Here is a 25,787-nt window from a genome sequence, read left to right on the forward strand (position 1 = left end):
CAAAAAATTAAAAATAGAACTACTATATGATCCAGCAATCCCATTCTTATGCATCTATCCAAAAGAACTGAAATAAGGATCTTGAAGAAATATCTGTACCCCCATGTTCACTACAAAATTGTTCACAATAAGCAAGATATGGAAACAAACCAAATGTCCATCAACAGATGAATGGATAAGGTAATGTGGTATATACATACAACAGAATATTATTCCATTTTTAAAAGGAAGAAAATCTTTCCATTTGCAACAACATGGATGAACCTAGAGGATATTATGCTAACTAAGTAAAATAAGCCAGTCACAGAAGGACAAGTAATTCATGATTTCATGTAATGGAATTTATATATTATAAATTCTACTTATATTCCACTCATATTTTAAATAGTCAAACTCATAGAAGCAGAGAATAGAATGATGACTGCCAGGGCCTGGGTGGAGGAAGAAATGGGGAATTGTTTTTCATTGGATATAAAGTTTCTGTTATGCAAGATAAATAAATTCTGGAGACCTACTGTACAACAAAGTACCTATAGTTAACAATACAATATTGTAAACTTTAAAATACATAAAGAGGATAAATCTCATGTTAAGCGTTCCTACCAAAAAAAAAAAAAAAAAAAGGAAAAAGCCACCTCACACACAAGGAATATGGGATGTGATGAATATGTTTAGTACCTTGGTTGTAGTGATGATATCATGGGTATATGCATATGTCCAAACTCATTAAGACATATACATTAAATGTGTGCAATTCCTTGTATATCAATTACACCTCAATAACAATAAAGCTAAAAAAGTAAGGTAGATATATGCACACCCTCCTGATATGTTATTAAATCAATCACAATATATTTATCCTATTTTAAATTATGTGTAAAACATACACAAAATATATGTATGTTTATGTATGTATTTATGTATGTATGAAATTAGAGTAGGATGTATGTATTTATGTATGAAAATAGAGTAGGATGAAATTATTGCCCATTTTTTTCTAGCTTCAGTTATTTTGGTTAAAAAGTCAGCTATCAATATTATTGCTTTTTTTTCAAGGAAATGCCTGTTTCAGCTCTAGCTGGTTTATGATTTTCTCTTTGTTTTTGACTTTCAGTAGTTTTAGTTTAATGTTCATATTTATCCATTTATTTATGTTATATTTGGGGTTTTTTTCACCATAAATTGTTTACAAAAGGACCTTGATGAGCTTCAAATGATGTTATCTTCCACCAGAGTGAGTTCTCCCATTTTTGTGTTTGGTTACATGATTGAAGATGTGATCATTTCAGTCCAAGTAGAGATTAAAGTGGTATTGTTGGTATCGCTGGTATTGTTTTCCAGTTTTATTAAGTTTCAGTCTATACTTGATATAACTCTATTCCTGGGTCATGACCCTCTTGGGACTTTGAGTATGAGGCTGCTGGGTCTCGTTTTCTCAGTCCTAAAAGACTTCCAAAGACCTACCTTTTTCCTACAGAGCTTCCTAACCTTCTACATCTTCTAGCTCTAAAGCTTTCAAAAATGTCTTGAGGGGCATACAAGCCTATGAATAAATGCAGAACCTTCCTTCTAGTGGCTTTTTACTTAATAATTGCCACAAGACTGCAAAAAATTTGGTGTAGTATTCCAACATTTCATGCAGATCTGGTACTCAGTAAACATCCTCAGTAAACTCATAGAAACACTATGTCTCCCAAGTTTCTGTCACTTCAGTCCCATGTGGTCACTAAAAGCTTTAATAATTTTTTTAATCTCATAGAAGATGCTCTCTGTATATGCTAAGTACAGCTTTCAAACCATGTCCAGAATCAACAAATTCTTTATGAGGAAACCATGATTAAAGATTCCCATCACACCATTAGTAAGTTCTTGCCATTTTACGATTTTAGCCAGGCAAATCCCCATTGTTTCCACAGCTTTCTGTTGCAATACGAATGATAACCACTTACTATATCCATCTGGAAGCGCACAAATTTCCAATAACCTTTAAAAAAGAGAGAGAGAGAGAGAGAGAGACTGACAGAGAGTGAGAAAGACAGGAGGTCCCCACACAAAACCTTCCTTTACTGTATATTTTTATGATATCTAAATTCTGTGAGAATTTAGATATTGACTTTTCTAAGTTAAATATAAATTATTTAAACAAAACAAATAATACTTCAAGAATTTATATGTGATGAAAAAATGTGAAGATGATAGGTCAATGACTAAAGTTGTGTTCGCTGGTCAAGAGAACATTCTGTGAGGGCTAAGATTTGTAATTTGACATTGTGGAGTTAGACAATATAGATTAACTCATCTCTTTTTGTTCCTTGTCACATTTTACTAAGGTTATTTAGTATAACCTGCCTATCCCACTTTCTCAGATTCTAGTGCGGTATATTAGTAACAGTATTTGATGTTGATTTAATAATAGCAAATCCTGATCAAAGAATATGTTGCAAATAAAATTGGAAAAGAGTTTTCCTGCTTTTATTCTATGTGGGTCAGGAATTATTTCTTCAATGACTATTCTAATATTTTTTCAGTGAGGACATTATAGTTCACAACATATACTTCTTGCCTGTAGCCCTACCTCGAGGTAAAAAGACCCTAAGGGAACTACAGATTCAATGACAGGAACTATTAGTTAATTTATTGTATAAATATCTACATGTTTTTCTCTAGCCACTGAATACTATAATTTGATAGAGTCATACAATCAAATGGAAAACATGAGCAAAATTCTTTATCTTATTTTTCCTCAAGAAATCTATTTATTTTTTTAAAGATTTTTTATTTATTTATTTGACAGAGAGAGACACAGCGAGAGAGGGAACACAAGCAGGGGGAGTGGGAGAGGGAGAAGCAGGCTTCCCGCTGAGCAGGGAGCCCGATGCGGGACTCGATCCCAGGACCGTGGGATCATGACCTGAGCTGAAGGCAGACGCTTAATGACTGAGCCACCCAGGCGCCCTTTTCCTCAAGAAATTTAATCTTTTGATATATTTATATGGAGAGGCTTATGAATTAGAGGTTAAATATAACAGTGATTACAGAAAGAACAAACTATTATTCTATAAAACAAATGAACCCTATATTGATAAAATCCTACTGCCACTGAATCATTTATGGTAGGATCTACTTAATTACATTGATTATTTAATGTTATTAGAAACATAAATTTTACCTTTGATTGGCAAAACTTGACAGTAGTCTCCTGGAACTTTGCTGGAAGAGGTCTTCTTCCAAACAGATTTGCCAAGACTAACACTAGCTTTTCCATAACATCTTGAGAAAAATGTCTTGAGCCTATACAAAAAAGAAGTGCCTTGTTTAAGCGTAAAAAAGTGTGTCAATCCCATTTTCAACATTTAAATTGAATGTTATACTGCATTTCATTTCATGGAAACTGAAAATATGTCACAAATACAGCAACCAAGGAATGACTATATCTGCTGATAGTTTACATCTGTGCCTTCTTTTTCGTTCTTGCTACTCCCACGCTAGTTCGGACAAAACTCATTCCAACCACAAATTGCCTCATCTCCTTACTGGAGTCTACCCACCCCACGCCCCTCCAACTTCAGGCTATGATCAGTTTTCCTAAAGCATTTTATGATCATATCTTTCACCCATTCAAAAATCTCTTATTGCGTCTCAATGCCTCATAAACAAAATCCCATCTCCCCAGCCTAGCATTTAAGGCTTCCCAAAAGTCAGCCCACAAATAACCTCCCAGCCTTATCTCCCTGTCTTACCTTCTTGCCACTAATATTAAGATACTATCAGTTGATTTACTTTCTGTCCTTCACAACATATGAGCATTACACTGCAGTGATTAAAAAGGTCACACCTTTTATAACTTGGGCTCTAGAGTCAGACTACTTATATTTGAATCTTGGCTCTGACACTTATTAAAATTGTGTGACCATGGCAATTTACTTAACTTCTCTGTGTCTGAGTTTCCTTACTTACAAAAGAGTGATAGTCCATATTATGTGCCTCATAAAGTTGTCAAATTTTCTATATCCATGATTATAATAGCACACACCCTCCCACCCCACCCACACCCATACAGCAATGAACACAACTGTACTTCCTGTTGCAGGAAATTATTTCTCCTCTTACAGAGTTTTTAGGTGGACAGAACTTCCTGAGTATTCTTGTTTTACAGAACGCATGTTCAGAGCATAGTGACTAGACCTATTGCACAAAGTAAAGTGTTGCTGCTATCAGTTCATGACAGAAGATAAAGAAATGTGGTGAAAGGCACTGTGTTTGCCAGGCATTAGGAAATATAACAAATTTAAGCACCAAAAGGAAAACATTTCTTATAGGGACACTGTTTAAGGGTCTATGGTTTAATTATAAAAATCAAAGGTTTTTAATTTTAAAAATGTATTAAACGGAATATTAGGCGGGCAGTAAAATGTAATTCACAAAAAGTTTACATGATATTGGCAAAACTGTATTTCAGGGAAAACAAGATTCTACATTATGCAATTAATATATCAGTTATTTAAATATATTATAGAGTTATATTCTAAGAAAATATGATTGGAAGAAAATATTCACAAATACTAATGGTGAACATTATATTTAAAGTAATGCCTTCCTATATCCCTTTTCTATGATGAGCACGTATTACATTTAATTAGAAAAAAATATTTATTAAAAAATCATATATTTTTTAATATGTTCTGAGTCCTGGAGTCCATAAATCACTAAAGTTCATAAGAAACTGACATTTTAAAATAGGTGTCACAAAATATGGCTGTCTCCCATATGATCTATATTAATAGGTATACAAAACTTTATTTTATCCAATTTCGTATCTCTAAATTATCCAAATATTAACTTGTGTTTTCTTTGTAGAAAAAATTTTCCTAAGTGCTAGCTTCACTATAGTCTCTGTTACTATTTTAAGATTATACACACAAACATCAAGCTTACCTTTCCCAGTTGGCTGACAGAGATTATGGAAAAGGCCTTTTACAAGAAAACTGACAAAAACAAGATTAGAAGGCTCATGATAATGCAAATGTGATACAAGTCCAGCAAACCCCATTGGTTTACCTTCTTGATCTAAATAGCCCTAAAGAACAAAAATAATTTATTAGTTTGACTCAATACATCCATTAATTAATAACTAACTTATTAAGTGCTAGTTTAAAACAGTATTTAATGCCAGTATAAGAGAGATTGGTAATCGTTACCTGGCCCAATTGTGGTAATTATATCAAGTAAAGAAATATTCATCATTGAATATAACCTTCTAAAGACCACAATTAATTCAGCACGATAAAAAATAAAGATAGTACCATTCCCATTTCACAAAAAGACAAAGGACAATCATACCTGTTTCATAAGGAATTGCAAAGAAAACAAGAAATAAAGTTTTAACATCTTAATGACTCTGGGTTTTTTGAAGGACAGCAATGAATGCTTTAGCACTGACAGCACCTTTAAAGAAGAATAATTCACACCATGTTAGTTTTATGAAATATATTTGTAAATAATAATATAAGTATATTATAATTTTAAATTTTTTCTTATGATGTTTTGACATCTAAAAAAACCTTTCTGAAAAAAACAAACAAACAAACAAAACCTTTTCTGGTTGGGAAAAGACTCTCCCTTCCTGGGCTAGCTAACTCCTAAAGATAACAACTTGCCTAAAAGCATGCCTATCATATACAAACCAACCAATCCCAAGTTTATACCCCCAACTACTTCCTTCCCTAATTCTCACACATCTAGCCAATACTTCTTGTGTCCTAAATCATCCCAGAGCCAGTTCCCAGGCAACAAGAGGCCACCTGCACAGCCCAAAACCCAGCAGAATTTTTCAAACTAGCCCGTCCGGGGCGCCTGGGTGGCTCAGTCCTTAAGCGCCTGCTTCTGGCTCAGGTCATGATCCCAGGGTCCTGGGATGGAGCCCCGCATGGGGCTTCCTGCTCCACGGGAAGCCTCCTTCTCCTCTCCCACTCCCCCTGCTTGTGTTCCCTCTCTCGCTGTCTCTCTCTCTGTCAAATAAATAAATAATCTTTTAAAAAAATATGCCTTGGTTTTTGGGGTAAAACAGCACTGAGATAGCAGTTCAGATAACCTTTGAGCTGCCCACTAAAACATCTATGAGGTTCCAATAAAAGGAAAATTTCTTGACATCACCAAATTTAAGCCTGGCTACCATTAGGCCTGAGAGTTTACAGAACCTGGGAAGAGTCTGTACTCATTGTAAGGCCAGTGGACAATGTAAAAAGAAGGTGAGAGGATACAGATGAGAAAAAGAAGGGAGATGGGAAGGGGGATATGGCGCATCTCACCTTTACTTTAGGATGATTCTTTTTGAGAGTGCCAAAAATGCCCTTTCCTACTACCTCTCTCTCTCTCTCTCTCTCTCTCTCTCTCTCTCTGTTGCTCTACATTTAGTCACAGATGGCAACAGCAAGAAAACAGCTGAGTAGTAAGAGGGTGAGCCACTCATGGTGGTTCACTGTATTCTTAGAGATGTAGACACATAACTAAAGTCATATTAAGACAGTAAGGACCCTGATAGCGATGCATACCATAGTTTTTAGTGATGAATGACATCCACATGATCAATGTGGCAGTGAGACTGGCAAAAGTGGATCAATAAACTTTCAGTCCAGAAAATCTACATAAGTTTAAAATCTACTAAACACTAACATTTGGGCCAAAAGCTATTCATCTAGCCTCACATTTAATAGGGTATTTGAATAGCACTTAGGTAGCCAGAGAGAAGCCAGAGTGAAATCATACATCCTTTCCTTTGGCAATCCATCAGACTTAGGAAAATGTAGCTATATTCAAAAGTGAGAAAATAGAAAAACCCACAATAGATCAACTCTTTATAAGAAAATTGATCACCTTCCTAAAATACTAAAATATGCTAAAAATATTTATTAAATGTCTATGCCAGGAACCAAAACAAGCATCTTTGGCCACAGAGTGCTTATATTCCAGTGGAAAATATAGAGAAAATAAATAAAAACATTGATAGATGGATAGATAGATAGATGATAGATATTTGATGTTATGTAAGGAGTGATACATGCTATATATAAATGAATATGATCATAGTGCAGCAGACAGGAGATACATTTACAATTTAGAAACTGCAGTGGACAGTAGGCTTCACTGAGAGTAATGTTAGAGCAAAGACTGAAATGAGATAAAGGAGTGAGGTTATGCAATGTGCCTGAAATATCCATGGAGCAGGTATTGGGCTCATGTGGGAGAGCAGGAACAGGTTAGTTCAACAAGATAATCAGGGATCAGGTTCTGCAGAACCATCATAAGAACATTGGCTTTGACTCTTAAACAAAAAAAGGGGGGTGGGGCGCCTGGGTGGCTCAGTCGGTTAAGCGTCTACCTTCGGCTCGGGTCATGATCCCAGGGTCCTGGGATCGAGCCCCACATCGGGCTCCCTGCTTGGCGGGAAGCCTGCTTCTCCCTCTCCCGCTCCCCCTTCTTGTGTTCCCTCTCTCACTGTCTCTCTCTCTGTCAAATAAATAAATAAAATCTATAAAAAAAAAGGGGGGAGCTGACCTATAAAAATTGTTTTCTTTATGCAGCAAAAAGCTTTTTGAAAAATTATTTGGCATCCTCAATGGATACCATAAGATATAACCTCTACAAGACGAGGTAAAACAGCATAAGGTAAATGGACAATTATAAATTGACATTAAAAATACTTTATTAATATGTAAAAGAGTGATATAAGAAATAGTGAAGAATTTCAGGAAAATTAAAATTCCACATGTGTATTACTAAAGAGCAGAACTGAAACTCTGGAGAGCAGCATCGGCAATGTGAAAGATAAACTTCACATGTTCTCTCATAATGAATGAAGAAAAATATAGCGATGGAGTACAGAAAAATAATTTTTGATTTAAAAATTATAACACTTCCTGAAAAGAAATTGAACAAATTAAAACAGAAGCAAATATCAAAGATTTAATTTAAGATATCTCTTCTTAGTTCCAAAACTGCTTGAGCATTGTTCAATGCAAATGTATTTAACATTATTGAATCGTACACTTAAAAATGGTTAAGATGGTAAATTTCATGTTATTTTTATTTTACCACAATTTTAAAAACTGAGCATGAAGCTTCCTATGAGCATGCTTCATGTAAGCATGAAAATTCAAAGTTCTTAGCATATAACTAAAACATCAATTTAAAAAATGACCCACAAAACAGGAAATCCTGGGGAAAAGAATTTTAAATATAAGGATTTTTTTAAAAGATTCATATAAATACATAGGCAGGAAAAAAATCAAATTAATTACAAGAAAGCAGGAATTACATGGTTCCATAGGGGAGACTAAAAGAGTCTACTCCACTGTAACAGTACATGCCGGAGGAAATGAAACTGTCTTAGTTTGATGTGATGAGTAAAGAGAATATTCTAAGAATTTTATGTCCATATTTGAGCCTTTTATGTGTGAAGATTGCAAACAGATCTTCTCAAACATGCCAAGGCAAAGAAAATGAACCACTCCAATAAACTTTCTTTAAAAATCTTTAAAAGCTTGCTAAAAGATGTATTCTTCTCTCCAACACAGAAGTAAAACTTAAGTATGCAGAAATGGGGAAGTTTTGGTCTAAAATGATATGTGCCTGCTCTGTAGGACCATCAGCAACACAAGAGCCAGCAACACAAGAGCCAACTCATCACGAAAGTCCTGAAAGAGTCTTCACATCAACAAACAGTATCTGATTTAATTGGGCATACTAATCAATACACAAAAACAATGCATCTTCATAAGGATGAAAACCAAATTGTTTCATTATGAATTTTTAATCTTTCATTGTGAGATCAGACACAAAATATTTATCTCAGGAAAAACTTCAGGAAAAGTTTACAGTCATACCAATCAATGTCTAATCAAATATATCAGTGTTTGAAAACCAAATGTACACCTATGCCAAAATACCAAAATGATAATATGACTGTCTTTGGATGATGAAACCTGGTATGGTTTTTGCTTTCCTTCAACCTTTTGCACTATGGTGAATTTGGGTTACTTTGTTTTTTACAAAAAATAAACCCTTTTTTTACAAAATGATCACAACAAATCGTGTTCCTTTTGAAAATGGAATCTGACCCAGATCTTTTAAAATCTATAGCCAGGGGTGCCTAGGTGGCTCAGTGGGTTGAACGTCTGACTCTTGATTTCACCTCAGGTCATGATCTCAGGGTCATGAGATCGAGTCCCGCATCAGGCTCTGTGCTCATCAGGAAGTCTGCTTAAGACTTCCTTTCCCTCTCCCTCTGCCCCTTCTCCCACTCATGCTCTCTGTCTCTCTCTCTCTGAGTAAATAAATAAAATCTTTAAAATATAAAATAAAATACAATCGATAGCCAGCACCCTTAACTACTATAGGACAATATCAATCACACATGAAAAAAGTAATCTTTAATTCCAAATGCCCATCCAGCACAAATTCTATGACTGATAGAGGAGACAAACAAAACTAATTATTACTCTCCCACTCTGCCCCAACCCTATACTATGCAAGACATTGCAAAGCATAAAAAACTGATGAAACTGAGAAGTTATCACTACAGACTTCTAAAGAAGAGCAAACCTAACCACAGCCACACCAGTAGTGAAGACTCTACCTCAGAAAATGTCAAGCACAGTACCTTTGCTTTAGCATCCTCTGGGTCATCTCCCTTGGAAGCCAGCAGCATGAGTCGCAGGACCAGGGTAATGCCAAGAGGGAACTGTCCTCTCAGTTCAGGAACATTGGATTTAATGAGTTTTTCTATTTTGGGCAATGGAATATTAAAGAAATATACATCTCCCAGCAGGTCTTGACCTCGTCTTCCAGCACGCCCAGACATCTGGAAACAGAAGAGAATCACAAAGTAAAACTTCCCTAAATACTTTCTCCTTCACAGTAATAAGAATTGAGCTTTTTACATGAGGTTGTAGCAAGTAAATTGTGCATATGTCCGACCATTATACAAACTGAAACTAAAATCCAATGGTGTAGCACTTAGGAAATTTACCATGGCTAAGACAGAGCTGAGAATGAGACACTTATCATTATTATATACTTATTTCATGCCAAATATTTATATCATGATATATAGATGAAACAGAGCACAAGAAGACTAGACCCCAATTTCAAATTCACTTATCGCTGAACTAATTACACCAATTCTCTCCTTTCCCACTTCCTCTCCCTTGTTCCTTTCTCACACACCAGTGTGTTGCATTACAAATCACCATAAAAACTGTGCACAAACTGAGGAATACATGAGTACGATAAAATTCTGAAATTCTACTTGTAGCAAACAAACTCTTTATAGAAGTTGTATCAGCTCTCATATATTAAGTGCTTAGAAGGTGTTAAATCCTTTGAACTGTTTTTATACAGACCTCACAACAACAACCATATAAGGTAAATATAATCATTATCTCCATTTTATAATGTAGAAATAGGGTCATGAGGGATAGAAGAAATTTGTTTGTTGTAGTCAAACACCAGAAAGTGGAAGATCCAACTCACACTCTGGCATTTTGACTCCCAAGTTTATCATCTGAAACATCATAACACATAGGGTTCTGGAGAACCCTACTATGTGATTCCCAAAGATGATATGGGAGAGGAGAGCTCATGCAGAATACAGCCCCAGGAGGAGAGAGCAGAAGGACAGGGGTTGGTAAAGTGGTGGGAAATAAGAGGGGTGTTATATTGCATAGGAACAAGGCCTACAAAAATAAGAAGTAAGTGTTTAGAGAGAAAGAGAGGGGGGCATTTCGATAAAAACTTGAATATTGGCTGATACTTAAAAATGATGCTGCTAGCAGAAATATTCATCAAATATTCCTGAGCAGGGAAGCCATATGAAGACAAACTATACTGTGTACAGGACATAGCAAAGTAAGGAGAATTGAAAATCAAGAGAACCGTTTTAATAATACAAGGCCAAGAATGTATGATGAGAGATAGTGAAGACAGAAATTGCAAGGCAAAAATCAAATACATGTAAGAGAATAATGAAGTGGGCTTCAATAATAGATTGTGTATTGGGAGCAAAGAAGAGAGAAGTATTAACTCCAGAGTGCAAAATCATGTGCACAGGAAATGAATGAGTAAATGTCCATCTAGCACCTTTGATATGTATCTTTCTTACAGATAACTTCATTTAATTCTTGCAAATGTTGTGGGATAGTAATTGTCACCCTTATTCTGGAGATAGGAAAAAAAGGATCAGGCAGTTCAGATGTCTCACCCAAAGTCACATATCTGGTTAGTGATGGCCACATAATTCTGCGCTCATGTGCCTACCACTATACTACAGCTAATCAAGAGAGTCAGGCACGAATGAATGCCAAGGTGTGCTAGCACATGAATTGCAATATATTCGTAAACTAACAGCTCACATTTTTTTTACCATTTTATGGCCATACTTTCATAATGCAATAGTGAGTGTATGCATATTGCAATACCTGTCTGTAATTTAAAGCATCCAGATAGATTGAGTTTTGAGCAAAAACCACAGATTTACAAGGCATGTTGATTCCTAAAGCAAGTGTCCCAGTAGCTGTCACCACCTAGAAAGAGAATAAATCAATTCTTCATGAAAGAGCATTTCAATAGAATGCCATATAGTTACTGAAACTCTCTGCACTTCAATTGAACCCCAGTGGGAAAGCCAAAGATGCCCTATTTGATATTGGACCTCCACACTGACATGAGTACCTGGCACATGACAGGTGTTCAGTAACTATTTCCTAATGAATGACTAAAAAAGGGAATTTCTTCATGGCAGGGTAATGATACTTTTACAAACCACCTTCTGGGATATTGCCTAGTTAATCCGCTACAACTTATTTGTGAAGGTTATTTCTATGGGGATAACATATCTTGTAATAAGGGCAAAACAAAGTTTCATTTCTCCCCCCTGAATTGCCTTGACAACTGACCAAAAAGGGAGTAGGGCAAACTTTAAGTTTCTTAAATGATCCAACTTTTGCTCATTTTCTCATATAATGTTGGGTATTTCTAATGGCCCTCTCTTTCTCTTTACATTGATTGTCATATATGCCATGGCTTAATGTTAATGTTTAAGTATATGGAATAATTCTCTCTAATTATCCTGTAACTGAGACCTATACATCTGTGAAAATGAAACACACCATTTATTCACTATTTTTCTAAAGTTCTTTAATAAAAACAAAAATGGGGAAAGAACATTAAATTTATACTATAAGTAGAATAAATACCTTTTTTAAAATAGCGCTCTCTATAAAAAAGCTATCACTATTTCCATATTGCCTTCTCTAGAGTGATCTAATTATTCATTCATTAAATCAATAGTAATTAAGCCACTACTATTTAACATATACTATTTTAGACACAAGATATGCCGATCAAAATAGGTGTGCCTTTTTTCCTCAATTTATAAGCATGCAGAAAATTTTGTCTCTAGTTTTTGACCTTTTTCTTAGAAGATTGTATTTATTCATTTGAGAGATAGCGAGCTTGAGCGGGAACAGGGGCAGAAGGCGCGGGAGAAGCAGACTCCCTGCCAAGCAGGGAGCACGACTCAGGGCTCAATTCCAGGACCCCGGGATCAGGACCTGAGCTGAAGGCAAAATATTGAGGTAAATTAAAAGGTAATTTTTTAATCTGGATAAAAACCAAAATACATTATTAACAACTTTGCTTAACTAATAACAAGTTTTTTATTTACTTTAGAAGTCAATAATCACAGGGGCGCCTGGGTGGCTCAGTCGTTAAGCATCTGTCTTCGGCTCAAGTCATGATCCCAGGGTCCTGGGATCCAGCCCCACATCGGGCTCTCTGCTCAGTGGGGAGTCTTCTTCCCCCACTCCCTCTCCCTCTGTGCTCTCTTTCTCTCAAATAAATAAAATCTTTAAAAAATACTACCTAGAGTATTATCATCTCACCCTCTCCTCTCTCCATCCCCCTGCCTTTGAGCTCTCTCACTCTCTCTCTCTCTCTCACATACACAAATATAATATACATCATACAAAATATTTGATATGGATAATTTAAAAAATGCAGAGACTATTCTTAAATATTACTCAAGATCTAAACTAAGAAATTATGTTAATCCTCCATGTAGATTTACCCAGACTATCCCCATGCATCCTCCTGTAACATACTAAATAAAACATAATAAGGGTTGGTTTTCAAGCTATTTAAGGTAATCTTCCTCTTGTCCACTATCAGTGATGGGGGAGAGAGCATCTAGGAATGACTCATCTAAAAACTGCCAAAATACACAGTGGGCCCTGAGGAAGTGATATATTCTTGCTCTTACTTCAGCTATTATATTGAGAAAAGATTTGACCAAAACCTATTATAAGTGTCCTCTAAGCCCTTGAAAGAATGTTTGTAGCCAAAATTATATGAACAGCTGACAAAATTCCCTAGATATTATAAATGAAAAAGCAAGGGATTGTTGTTCCAAGATCATAATAGGTATACTTCATTACAGAAATACCTGTATCTGTTTAGAGAATATTTTAATTCTTGAAAAAGACATAAACTATATGATAAACTTCAAACCCCCTCCCTCAATTAATGAGATGGAAGGATATGCAGTGATATCATGACTTGTAAAAAAAAATACATAAAAGATAAAACGATAAAATAATGAATAAAAATATAATTATATGAGAAAAAAGTTACTATTTACTCCTTTCATGGACATTCACTTTCATACAGACACAGCTTCAACTTTTAGAATGAAAAAATTTACCTACCCTAATAAAACCTTTCCTAAAAAGAATCTCAACTAACTGCTTTTCTTTGGAGTTTAAAGCGCTGTGATGATATCCAATACCCCTTCTTGCCAAAGCCTTCAGCTCTGCACCCTTTCTTGTGAATTTTACTCGATCAAACACCATCTGCAAAGTCTGAAAGAAACAACAGTATTAGGGATTTTGATCATTTATCTAAATTTAATTTAAATCAGAATAAAATATTTAAAGAAAGTAGCAGTCATACTGTGTAATAGTTTGACTAAATGAAGCAACTACTTGAAATTGACTCTACATGAGTACAAAGACAATTTTATGGCAGCAACAGTTAACTATAGGAAATATTCCCAAATCTTTGAACAGACTGTCTCTCACTGTTTCACCCTACTTCAGGGGTGAAAAATACTGACAAAACAGTAGACAAAACACCCAGAGGAGGTGTGAGTGTATGACCTGCTCCTGCCTGAGGGAAGTCAGTTCTCTACTGGAGCCTTACAAGTTCTCCCTAGGGACAGAGAGAAAGAGAGAGAGAGAGAGAGAGAGAGAGAGAGAGAGAGAGAGATCGACTTCTCCAGGAAGGCAGAGTGGGCTCCTTACCCCATATCGTCTGGGAGTGCTTACTTCTCACTGTAAAGTCACAAATGGCCTAAAAAATAACCATTCCCTAGGGGGGGAAATCCACTTGTGTAGAGAGTTATATGTACAAAAACAAACACTGCTAATGAGAGGGAGAAAAAAAAGAAAGAAAAAAAAATAACCCTAAGCATCCAAAAGCAAAAGACACCTCAGCTGTGTAGTCATCCACGCAATGGAATACTGAGGAGCTATTCAAATGATGATATAAATTCATGGTTATTAAAAAGGAAGAAACTATGAAGTTTACCAAAAAAAAAAAGTATACAATAGAACTGTGTGTGTGAGTGTGTGTGTGTGTGTGTGTGTGTGTAGTCACAAATGAAAAAGATATAAAGGGTTCATCCAGAAGGGCAGTGTTTACTTCTGATTAAAGATACTGTTTTTATTGTTACTAATTTGTATTTTCAAATTCATCTACCGTAAGCATGAATTGTTTGCAATAAAAAAAATTTTACGGAAAAAATGGCATAGCACTTTTATATTTCAATGTCTTTTGGTAGAATGTTTTAACTATAATATAGACAGCTTCTGATTTTGACAAATTCTGTGTACATTATTGAAACAGTATTGAACCACATGTACCCAAATATTCAAATGAGTACCCAAATACTCAAATCAAATATGGGATTTAAGTCTAGAATTCAGGCTGTGAAAAAGCCTTTCTGTAAAAAAAAAATAATAAAAGGACAGGTCCTCTCAGGAGTTAATTGTTAACAAGCAAGAAATAACCTATAAAACCTTCCTGTCCTTTTTAGACATGCTCTGCAGAGCCCTCAAGAGTTATGTGTAACTAGAAGGTCACATAGAGAGAATTCTATTCTATTAGAGATTGCATTTAGTTATTACATTCAACACTGTCTATAACTGAGAAATAATGGTTGATGAGTGAAGTCATTTCCTGGAGGAGTATTTCATTCCAAGCACTGACCTCAGTGTCTATCGCTTTTTGATTAGCATATGTGCACTCCTGAGGCATTTCCAGGTTCTTCTCTAAAGTCTTGAGTAGATTATTATGTTCAGTTTCATATATTAGCCTTTGATCCACTCTTCTGGGATTTTTCTGGCTTTTTTCATCCCTGTAAAAATAAATGTTAAGCAATGAATAGTCAGATTTGGCTATCATCATGAGCCCAAGACTTCCTAGATCCCCTCATCACCCAGACATTCATTCCTATATACAACTGTACTATTTTGACTCAGATTTCCTCTTCTAAAGCTCTTCCTCATTAGCCTCTGGGACTTGGGGTCCTTCTGTAAACATTTCCCTATGTACCCATATTTTCCCTGAATGTTCCCTCCCCTCCTTGCTGCAAGTAGCCCTCTTACCAAATCCAGTTCTCCCCAGATGACCTCGTTTCCCCTTGCTAAAGTGGTAATCATTTTCTCCTTTTCAGCCTTTAGGACACCAAGCTTGGAGGTAAGGTAAGTGTCCCCCCCTTGCTCCACATTGCCAATCTCAGGCCATTGTCCTCTCCTTGTGGTAGAGGTTATAACAGCTCTGAGTTTGGTTGCTAAGGAAGGGATCTCAGCTACACTGTTACCCTGGAGAATTGTCCGCAACCTACAAGAGCTTCCTAGAAATGCCTGTGAGGTTACAACCTCTCTTAGGAGAGAGGAAGAAGCCTAAGGCCAGTAACTAATATGGGGTACAAAAATCAGCCACGTGGACCCAAGCTGGGACAATTCTGTGATGCTCCCAGATCTCTCCATTGGCCGAGGCTTAGGCATGCACATCCATGCATATTTTCTTTACTTTCTCCCCCTCCCCTTTTATTTTTGCTTCCTTCACTTTCCCACAGGTCCCTGATAAGCACGACCTCTCAATAAATCACCGACACAGATATCCCCCATCTCAGAGTGTGCTAGTAAGGAATCTTGCCTCAGACATGGTTGCATAAACCCTGGCTATGTCATCAGACCGTCTTATCCATTATCCCTCAATGTAACGGCCTTTTATAGATACACAGATCACTTACCCTTTCTTTAATTTTTTTCACTTTGTCTCTTAGCTGTGAATTTAAGACAACTCCAAATATGAGAAGTATCTCATCACTAAGAGTTCCCGCCTCCAACTAACCTTACCCTTAATTCAAGGGAGAATGATATGACCATGGAAAGGCTTGGCCCTAATGTTTGCAAAGCATGGGGCAGGCTACTAATGGAGGCCCACACATTGTTGTTTATAAGTTTTGAATCAAGGTAACAAACTGCCAAATAAAATATATTCTCTCCTTCTACCTTAACAAATATAGCTCCACAATAATGTGGAATTTAAAAGGGTGAGAATGAGCTCTGGGTGGCCACGCCTCCGAATATCCACTGACTCCTAACATTATAGGAATAGATGCAGATAGAAGAGGGTCAGAGTGGTACTCTCCAAAACACAGGGCCCCCTCTTACTCTCCATAAAATGATGGTACTGAACAAGGTACTAAAACATCTTTTATATTTTTATAGTTTGAATTGTTGGTCACTAATCCAATTTGAAGTGATGCCCTGAAGAAAAGTTGTCTAAAGATCAGTTACTGAAAAGGTTCATCCTTCCTATGCTGTCCCTGTCTGGGTTCTTCAGCTCCCACTACTTCCAAGGAAACAGCACAACAGGCAGAGGGAAGATAAGAAGAAAGGTCAGCAGCAAATTATAGCTTGCTCTAAAATGTGAGAAATCTGAATCAGAGAAGCTCTAAAAACTGTGTATACTTTGAAGAAATATCTGAGTTTGATTGCTCAGATTCATTTAAAATATTTATGAAATGACTATTACCTGCCAAACAAGGTGCTGAGCACTGCAGATAAAAAAGAGAAAATACTAATAATGTAGAAAAAAGAAAGACAAATGAAAAATAACAGTAATGCATTATAATAACCGATCTACTAAATACGGAAAGTGTAACAAGGACACAGAAAAAAAAAAGAGTACTAAATTTAACTGGGAATTACAGCAAGATTCAGAGAAGAGATAGCAAAATTATGAGTGTAAGCTTTGGGGGGCAATCAGAAAGGAGTGTACCTAAGGCAGATGGATCAAATCATGGAAAAACAAGAGGTAGAAGAACAGGTCATGGAAGGAGAACCATAAATGTTGAGTATTACTAGAAGGGAGTGGTAGGAAGTAAAACTGGAAAAGTTAGGGCAAAGCCCAAAACCTGCTGACATACCAACAACATCCAAAAAATTTAGACTTTATCATGAAAGCAAGGAAGAAGGAAGAAAGAATGTTGAACATTGAATAATTTAATTAATTTGAATGTTAGCAAGAGCAATTGTTAGCTACACTGGAGAGTAGGGAACCCTAAGGCTCTGCAGTCTAAAAAAAAGACCCTTGCAATCATTCAAGGAAGACATAATAAGCATCTACACCAGGCAGCAAATAAGATAGAATAATAGGGAGACAATAAACATCTTGAAGTAGAGTTGTCAGGATTAGACATGAGAACAAGGAAGAGTGAAAAGCAAAGTTCTATCAAGCATAAAACTGGCATTTCAATCAATTCTCAAATTCATTCGATGTTCACTTATGTGACCGTGATGATAAATCAGTGACACCTCCATATTGTGACCCAAGACAACGTGTTTTGACTTTGTTCTGAGGACTGACTGAGAGTTGGAGTCACATATGCTTATTGTGAGGGATGATTATGTCAGGTACATAATCCACCAATGCTCATAGGCTGTGGTACTGCCTCTCTGAAGTCCTAAATGAGACTCATCTATGCAACTAAAGAATATGTATATAAATATTATGACCACTAATCTTTATCCCATTCTCCCACCCAAATTTACACAATTTGCAAATAAGTTCAAGCAATAACTAGAACTTCTTTGTAGCACAATCAATCTGTTTCCAATTTGACTTGTGGAATATTTTAACCATTTAACCACTAATTTGTTTCATTAAATACTTACATTGTCTTTAGTTTCTCAATGGATTTTTTAACTTTTTGAAGTTTGTTAGTTATGTCATAGGCTTCTTTATCAGCTTTAGGAGGTCTTTGTCTCTCTTGCTCTCGCTCCAGGCAACGTCTCACACGTAGAGCTGTTTGTTCTACATCTCCTAAGCTGAATCTACAAGCAAATAAAAAGACCACTTGCCTTGAAAACAGTATCATAAATAAAATTCAAATCATATTTCCATCTACTGTTAACATTCTGACACATACCTGTTGAGATTTTAATATGCATCTTTATGAGTTTTATCCTGAATAGGCACACAAGGTATTCTGGGTCAGCAGACTCCTTATTAACTACATTATAGCAAACAATAAGTTCCTCTCCTTGTATAGACCTTACCCCTGGGGCAACAACGAGAGCCCATGAAAATTTTTCCTGTAAGAGTAGGTAAAATACTCCACAGGTAATGGACAGAGAACAATGGATTTTCTCTATTTATGTACAGAAAAGGGATTGCCCCCCCAAAACAAGATGAGAAAAAGAAGTTTAAAAACAAAAAAGAGGGAGCCTGGGTGGCTCAGATGGCTAAGCATCTGCCTTCAGTTCAGGTCATGATCGGGTCCCGCATCGGGCTCCGTGCTCCTTGGGAGCCTGCTTCTCCCTCTGCTTCTCTCTCTCTCTCTCTCTGTCTTTCATGAATAAATAAATAAAATCTTTAAAAAAAAGAATTATGCTTTTTTATTTGTATTGTTGTTGTAGTTGCTCTTGTATTTAATTCCACTCAAATTTAGGCCTTTCTCCTAATAGAATCAAAGGCCCTTAGCATTATATAAATATGTGTAAGTTCAGATTACACAAATCTTTTGTGAATTTTAGAGACTCCTTTGCTTTTTTTCCATTTTTTTGAATTATAATTGACATGTAACATTGTGTAAGTTTAAGTTGTACAACATGATGATATGATACATCTGCATATCACAAAGTGATTACCATAATAAGGTCAGTTACACATCTATCACCTCCAGTGGCTACCTTTTGTGTTTTCTGAAAAGATTTAAGATCTACTCTCTTAGCAACATTGAAATATACAATACAGTATTATTAGCTATAGTCAACATGCTATACATTATATCCCCAAAATTATTCATCTTATAACAGGAAGTTTGTACCCTTTGACCAACATCTCTCCATTTCTCTCACTCCTACCCCCCTGAGGCCCTGGCAACCACCAGGGTCTACTCTCTGTTTCTATGAGTTCAGCTTTTTTAGATTCTATATATAAGTAATATCATACAGTAAAATTTTGCTCTTAGACAGGAATGGAATACTGATGAAGTAAGGATTAAATAAATGGCAGTCTATGTCACATGGCAAGAAATTTTATATAGTAGACAACAAAATAATAAAGTTAGTAAACACTTAAGCATGCTATTTTTCAGACACTAAGTATCATAAATATATTAACCCATTTTGTACTCACAATCACCTATGAGGAAAGCACCATTATTTTCCTTATTTTATAGATGAGAAAATGGATATATAAAGAGATTAAGTGATCTGTCCAGGATTCCACAGCTTGTATGTGGAGAGTCTGGCCTCCAAAGCCCATGTTCTTAGTCATGAAATCATATTACTTCTTTTATATTTTAAGGCAATTTACTTCATCTAGCTGTACATTCTGTATGAAATGGCATCATTTTCATCATAGAACTTCATGTTTTAAAATCTAGATCACTTGGGGGAGGGAGGAGCAAGCTGGAAGAGGAGTAGGAGGCCTAAATTTCCTCTGGTCCCAGGAATTCAGCTAGATAGGGATCAGACCATTCTGAATACCTATGAACTCAACAGGAGATGGAAGAAAAGAACAGCAACAGCTCTGAACAGAAAAGCGACTACTTTCTGGAAGGTAGGATGTGTGGAGAAGTGAATCCGAGGCTATATTCAGGAGGATAGACGGTGGGGGAGGGGGCCTCCCGCCCGCCGCTTCTGGCAAGTGATAGAGCTGCGGAGCACAAAATGGGAACTTTCAGAAGTCTGCTACACTGAGGGACGTCGCTCCAGTGCCTAAGCGGGGGGGTGGAGCCCTTGCGGGACAGTGTGCTCTCAGGACCCTCAGGGTCACAGAAAGACCGGGGGTGCCTGAGTGCGGCAGAGCTCCCAGGTATCAGAGCGGGGAAGCCGGCTGCAGAGACGGAGCCGAGGCGCGGGCTCTCAGCTCCGCATTGCCATAAACCGTGATCCGCAGCACAGTAGGGCCACGTGCTCCTCTAGCAGGGACCCAACAAGTGGCAGATCCGGGGACACACCCCATCCTCCCCCGGAAAGAGTGGCTCAGGAGCTGGGAATCTTCTGGGTTTGAGACTCCACATGGGGTCGGGTGCCAGAGATAGAAACACTTGGTCACAGCCCGGGTGAGCACGGACTGCGGCCGGAGACCGGGGAGACGGGAGTGATTGACTGCTTTTCTCAGGGGGCTCACTGAGGAGTGGGGCCCCGAGGTCTCGGTTCTTCACAGGCGGAGATTGGGAAGCCACCATTTCACTCTCATCCTCCAAAGCTGTAGGGAAAGCTTGCAGGGAACAAAAGCTATGGAGACCAAACCGAGCTGATTGCTTAGCGCGGACCCAGCATGGGCAGGGCAATTCTGCCTCCCGGAAAGACATCTGGGAACCACGGCAACAGGACTCTCCCCCAGAAGATCAGCAAGAACAGCCAGCCAAGACTAAGTTTGCCCATCAATGAAAACAGCAGAACTCCACTGCTAAGGGAATACTGCACATAGAATTCATGGCATTTTTCCCATGATTCTTTAGTATTTCAAAGTTCATTTTTTTTAACTTTCCTTGTCTTTTTTTTTTTAATTTTCTTTTTTCCTTTTTAAACCAACATCTTATCAATCCTTTTTTAAAAATCTTTTTTATTTTTCATTTTTAGAGTCATATTCTATCCCTTCATAGTAGTTAACCTTATTTTTGGTATAGAAGTGGTTCTCTCTTTAAAATTTTGGGATACAGTTTCTTCTAACAGACCAAAATATACCCTAAATCTCTAGTGTATGGCTTTGTTCTAGTCACTTGCCTGATCACATTCTCTCCGTTTCAGGTCTCTTCTGATTTGCTTAGTGTATATTTTTCTGGGGTTGTTGTTACTCTGTTAGCATTTTGATCTCTCATTCATCTATTCTCCTCTGGACAAAATGACAGATGGAAAAAATCACCTCAACAAAAAGAACAAGAGGCAGTAATGACTGTCAGGGACCTAATCAGTCCGGACATTAGTAAGATGTCAGAACTAGAGTTCAAAATGATAATTTTAAAAGATACTAGCTGGGCTTGGAAAAAGCATGGAAGATATTAGAGAAACCCTTTCTGGAGAAATAAAAGAACTAAAATCTACCAAGTCGAAATCAAAAAGGCTATTAATGAGGTGCAATCAAAAATGGAAGCTCTAACTGCTAGGATAAATAAGGCAGAAGAGAGAATTAGTGATACAGAAGACCAAATGAAGGAAAATAAAGAAGCTGAGAAGAAGAGATAAACAACTACTGGATCATGAGGGCAGAATTTGAGAGATAAATGATACCATAAGATGAAACAATATTAGAATAATTGGGATCCCAGGAGAAGAAGAAAGAGAGAGAGGGACAGAAGGTATCTTGGAGTAAATTATAGCAGAGAACTTCCCTAATTTGGGAAAGGAAACAGGCATCAAAATCCAGAAGCCACAGAGAAACCCCCTCAAAATCAATAAAAATAGGTCAACACCCCAACATCTAATAGTAAAACTTAAAAATCTCAGAGACAAAGAGAAAATCGTGAAAGAAGCTTGGGACAAGAGATCTTTAAGCTACAATGGTAGAAATATTAGATCGGCAACAGACCTATCCCCAGAGACCTGGCAGGCCAGAAAGGACTGGCATGATATATTCAGAGCACTAAATGAGAAAAATATGCAGCAAGAATACTATATCCAGCTAGGCTGCCATTGAAAATAGAAAGAGAGATAAAAAGCTTCCAGGATAAACAAAAACTAAAGGAATTTGCAAATATGAACCAGCCCTAAAGAAATATTGAAAGGGGTCCTCTAAGGAACGAGAGAGCCTAAAAGTAACATAGACCAGAAAGGAACACAGACAATATACAGTAACAGTCACCTTACAGGCAATACAATGGCACTAAATTCATATCTTTCCATAGTTACCCTGAATGTAAATGGGCTAAATGCCCCAATCAAAAGACACAGGGTATCAGATTGGATAAAAAAACAAGACCCATCAATATGCTGTCTGCAAGAGACTCATTTTAGACCCAAAGACACCCCCAGATTGAAAGTGAGGGGGTGGAAAACCATTTCCCATGCTAATGGACACCAAAAGAAAGCTGGGGTGGCAATCCTTATATCAGACAACATAGATTTTAAGCCAAAGTCTGTAATAAGAGATGAGGAAAGACACTATGTCCTACTTAAAGGGTCTATCCAACAAGAAGATCTAACAATTGTAAATATCTATGCCCCGAACATGGGAGCAGCCAAGAATATAAGCCAATTAATAAAAAAAGCAAAGAAACACATTGACAACAATACAATAATAGCGGGGGACTTTAGCACGCCCCTCACTGAAATGGACAGATCATCTAAGCAAAAGATCAACAAGGAAATAAAGACTTTAAATGACACACTGGACCAAATGGACTCCACAGATATATTCAGAACATTCGATCCCAAAGCAACAGAATACACATTCTTCTCTAATGCCCATGGAACATTCTCCAGAATAGATCACATCCTAGGTCACAAATCAGGTCTCAACCAGTACCAAAAGATTGAGATCATTCCCTGAATATTTTCAGATCACAGTGCTTTGAAACTAGAACTCAATCACAAGAGGAAAGTCAGAAAAAACTCAAATACATGGAGGCTAAAGAGCATCCTACTAACAAATGAATGGGTCAACCAGGAAATTAAAGAAGAATTAAAAATATTCATGAAACAAATGAAAATGAAAACACGACTGTTCAAAATCTTTGGTATGCAGCAAAGGCAGTCCTAAGAGGAAGTATATAGCAATACAAGCCTTTCTCAAGAAACAAGAAACATCTCAAATACACAACCTAACCCTACACCTAAAGGAGCTGGAGAAAGAACAGCAAATAAAGCCTAAAGGCAGCAGGAGAAGAGAAATAATAAGGATCAGAGCAGAAATCAATGAAATAGAAATCAAAAGAACAGTAGAACAAATCAACGAAACTAGGACATGGTTCTTTGAAAGAATTAATAAACGGATAAACCCCTGGCCAGACTTATCAAAAAGAAAAGAGAAAGGACCCAAATAAATAAAATCATGAATGAAAGAGGAGAGATCACAACCAACACCAAAGAAATACAAACAATTAGAGAACACATTATGAGCAACTCTATGCCAGTAATTTGATAACCTGGAAGAAATGAATGCATTCCTAAAGATGTATCAACTACCAAAACTGAATCAGGAAGAAATAGAAAACCTGAACAGACCTATAACCACTAAAGAAAGTGATGCAGTCATCAAAAATCTCCCAACAAACAAAAGCCCAGGGCCAGATGGCTTCCCAGGGGGATTCTACCAAACATTTAAAGAAGAATTAATACCTATTCTTCTGAAACTGTCCCAAAAAATAGAAATGGAAGGAAACTTCCAAACTCGTTTTTGAGGCCACCATTACCTTGATCCCAAAACCAGACAAAGGCCCCATCAAAAAGGAGAATTACAGACCAATATCCTTGATGAACATGGATGCAAAAATTCTCACCAAAATATGAACCAATAGGATCCAACAGTACATTAAAAGGATTATTCACCACGACCAAATGGGATTTATCCCTGGGCTGCAAGGAAATCAATCAATGTGATCCAATACATTAATAAAAAAAAGAACAAGAACCATATGATCCTCTCAATAGATGCAGAAAAAGCTTTTGACAAAGTACAGCATTCTTTATGATCAAAAGTCTTCAAAGTATAGTGATAGAGGGTACATACCTCAATATCATAAAAGCCATCTATGAAAAACCTACAGAGAATATCATTCTCAATGGGAAAAACTGAGAGCTTACTCCCTAAGGTCAGGAACACGGCAGGGATGTCCACTATCACCACTGCTATTCAACACAGTATTAGAAGTCCTAGCCACAGCAAGCAGACAACAACAAGAAATAAAAGGCATCTGAATCGGCAAAGAAGAAGTCAAACTCTCACTGTTTGCAGATGATATGATACTTTATGTGGAAAACCCAAAAGACTCCACCCCAAAACTGCTAGAACTCATACAGGAATTCAAAACGTGGCAGGATATAAAATCAATGCACAGAAATCAGTGGCATTCTTACACACCAACAACAAGACAGAAGAAGGAGAAATTATGGAGTCGATCCCATTTACAATTGCACCCAAAACGGTAAGATACCTAGGAATAAATCTAACCAAAGAGGCAAAGAATCTGTACTCAGAAAACTCTAAAATACTCATGAAAGAAATGGAGGAAGACACAAAGAAATGGAAAAACGTTCCATGCTTATGGATTGGAAGAACAAATATTGTGAAGATGTCAATGCTACCTAGAGCAATCTATCTATCTATCTATCTATCTATCTATCTATCTATCTATCTATCTATATATATATATATATATTTAATGCAATCCCTATCAAAATATCATCCACTTTTTTCAAAGAAATGGAACAAATAATCCTAAAATTTGTACGGAACCAGAAAAGACCCCGAATAGCCAGAGGAATGTTGAAAAAGAAAAGCAAAGCTAGTTGGCATCACAATTCCGGACTTCCAGCTCTATTACAAAACTGTCATCATCAAGACAGTATGGTACTGGCACAAAAACAGACACATAGATCAATGGAACAGAATAGAGAGCCCAGAAATGGACCCTCAACTCTAGGGTCAACTAATCTTTGACAAAGCAGGAAAGAATGTCCAATGGAAACAAGACAGTCCATTCAAGAAATGGTGTTGGAAAATAGGGCAGCCACATGCAGAATGAAACTGGACCATTTCCTTACACCACACACAAAAGTAGACTCAAAATGGTTGAAAGACCTCAATGTGAGACAGGAGTCCATCAAAATCCTAAAGGAGAACACAGGCAGCAACCTCTTCAACCTCAGCCTCAGCAACTTCTTCCTAGAAACATCGCCAAAGGCAAGGGAAACAAGGGCAAAAATGAACTCTTGGGACTTCATCAAGATAAAAAGCTTTTGCACAGCAAAAGAAACAGTCAACAAAACCACAAGACAACCGACAGAATGGGAGAAGATATTTGCAAATAATATATCAGATAAAGGGCTAGTATCCAAAATCTATAAAGAATTTATTAAACTCAACACCCAAAGAACTACTAATCCAATCAAGAAATGAGCAGAAGACATGAACAGACATTTTTCCAACGAAGACAACCAAATGGCCAACAGACACATGAAAAAGTGCTCAACATCGCCTGGCACCAGGAAATC

General features: G+C 36.9%; 1 protein-coding gene across 11 annotated transcripts in view; it reads right to left on the reverse strand.

The window, feature by feature from the left end:
- Positions 1 to 25,787, reverse strand: part of DDX60 (DExD/H-box helicase 60) — a 109,977-nt gene that overhangs the window by 20,877 nt on the left and 63,313 nt on the right. For all 11 annotated transcript variants that reach the window (XR_003520580.2, XR_003520578.2, XR_003520579.2 and 8 more), the window contains 8 exons: positions 18,300 to 18,458; positions 15,322 to 15,469; positions 13,761 to 13,913; positions 11,475 to 11,579; positions 9,659 to 9,859; positions 5,341 to 5,445; positions 4,936 to 5,077; positions 3,170 to 3,291 (listed from right to left, as the gene is read on the reverse strand). Coding sequence is in view for 7 of the 11 variants with exons in the window: in XM_027597606.2 (XP_027453407.2) it covers positions 3,170 to 3,291; positions 4,936 to 5,077; positions 5,341 to 5,445; positions 9,659 to 9,859; positions 11,475 to 11,579; positions 13,761 to 13,913; positions 15,322 to 15,469; positions 18,300 to 18,458 (1,135 nt within the window). In the remaining 4 variants the exon portion in view is untranslated. The remainder of the gene's footprint in view (positions 1 to 3,169; positions 3,292 to 4,935; positions 5,078 to 5,340; positions 5,446 to 9,658; positions 9,860 to 11,474; positions 11,580 to 13,760; positions 13,914 to 15,321; positions 15,470 to 18,299; positions 18,459 to 25,787) is intronic.

This window comes from Zalophus californianus, chromosome 2, assembly GCF_009762305.2.
Source record: "Zalophus californianus isolate mZalCal1 chromosome 2, mZalCal1.pri.v2, whole genome shotgun sequence".
Taxonomy (NCBI): Eukaryota; Metazoa; Chordata; class Mammalia; order Carnivora; family Otariidae; genus Zalophus; species Zalophus californianus.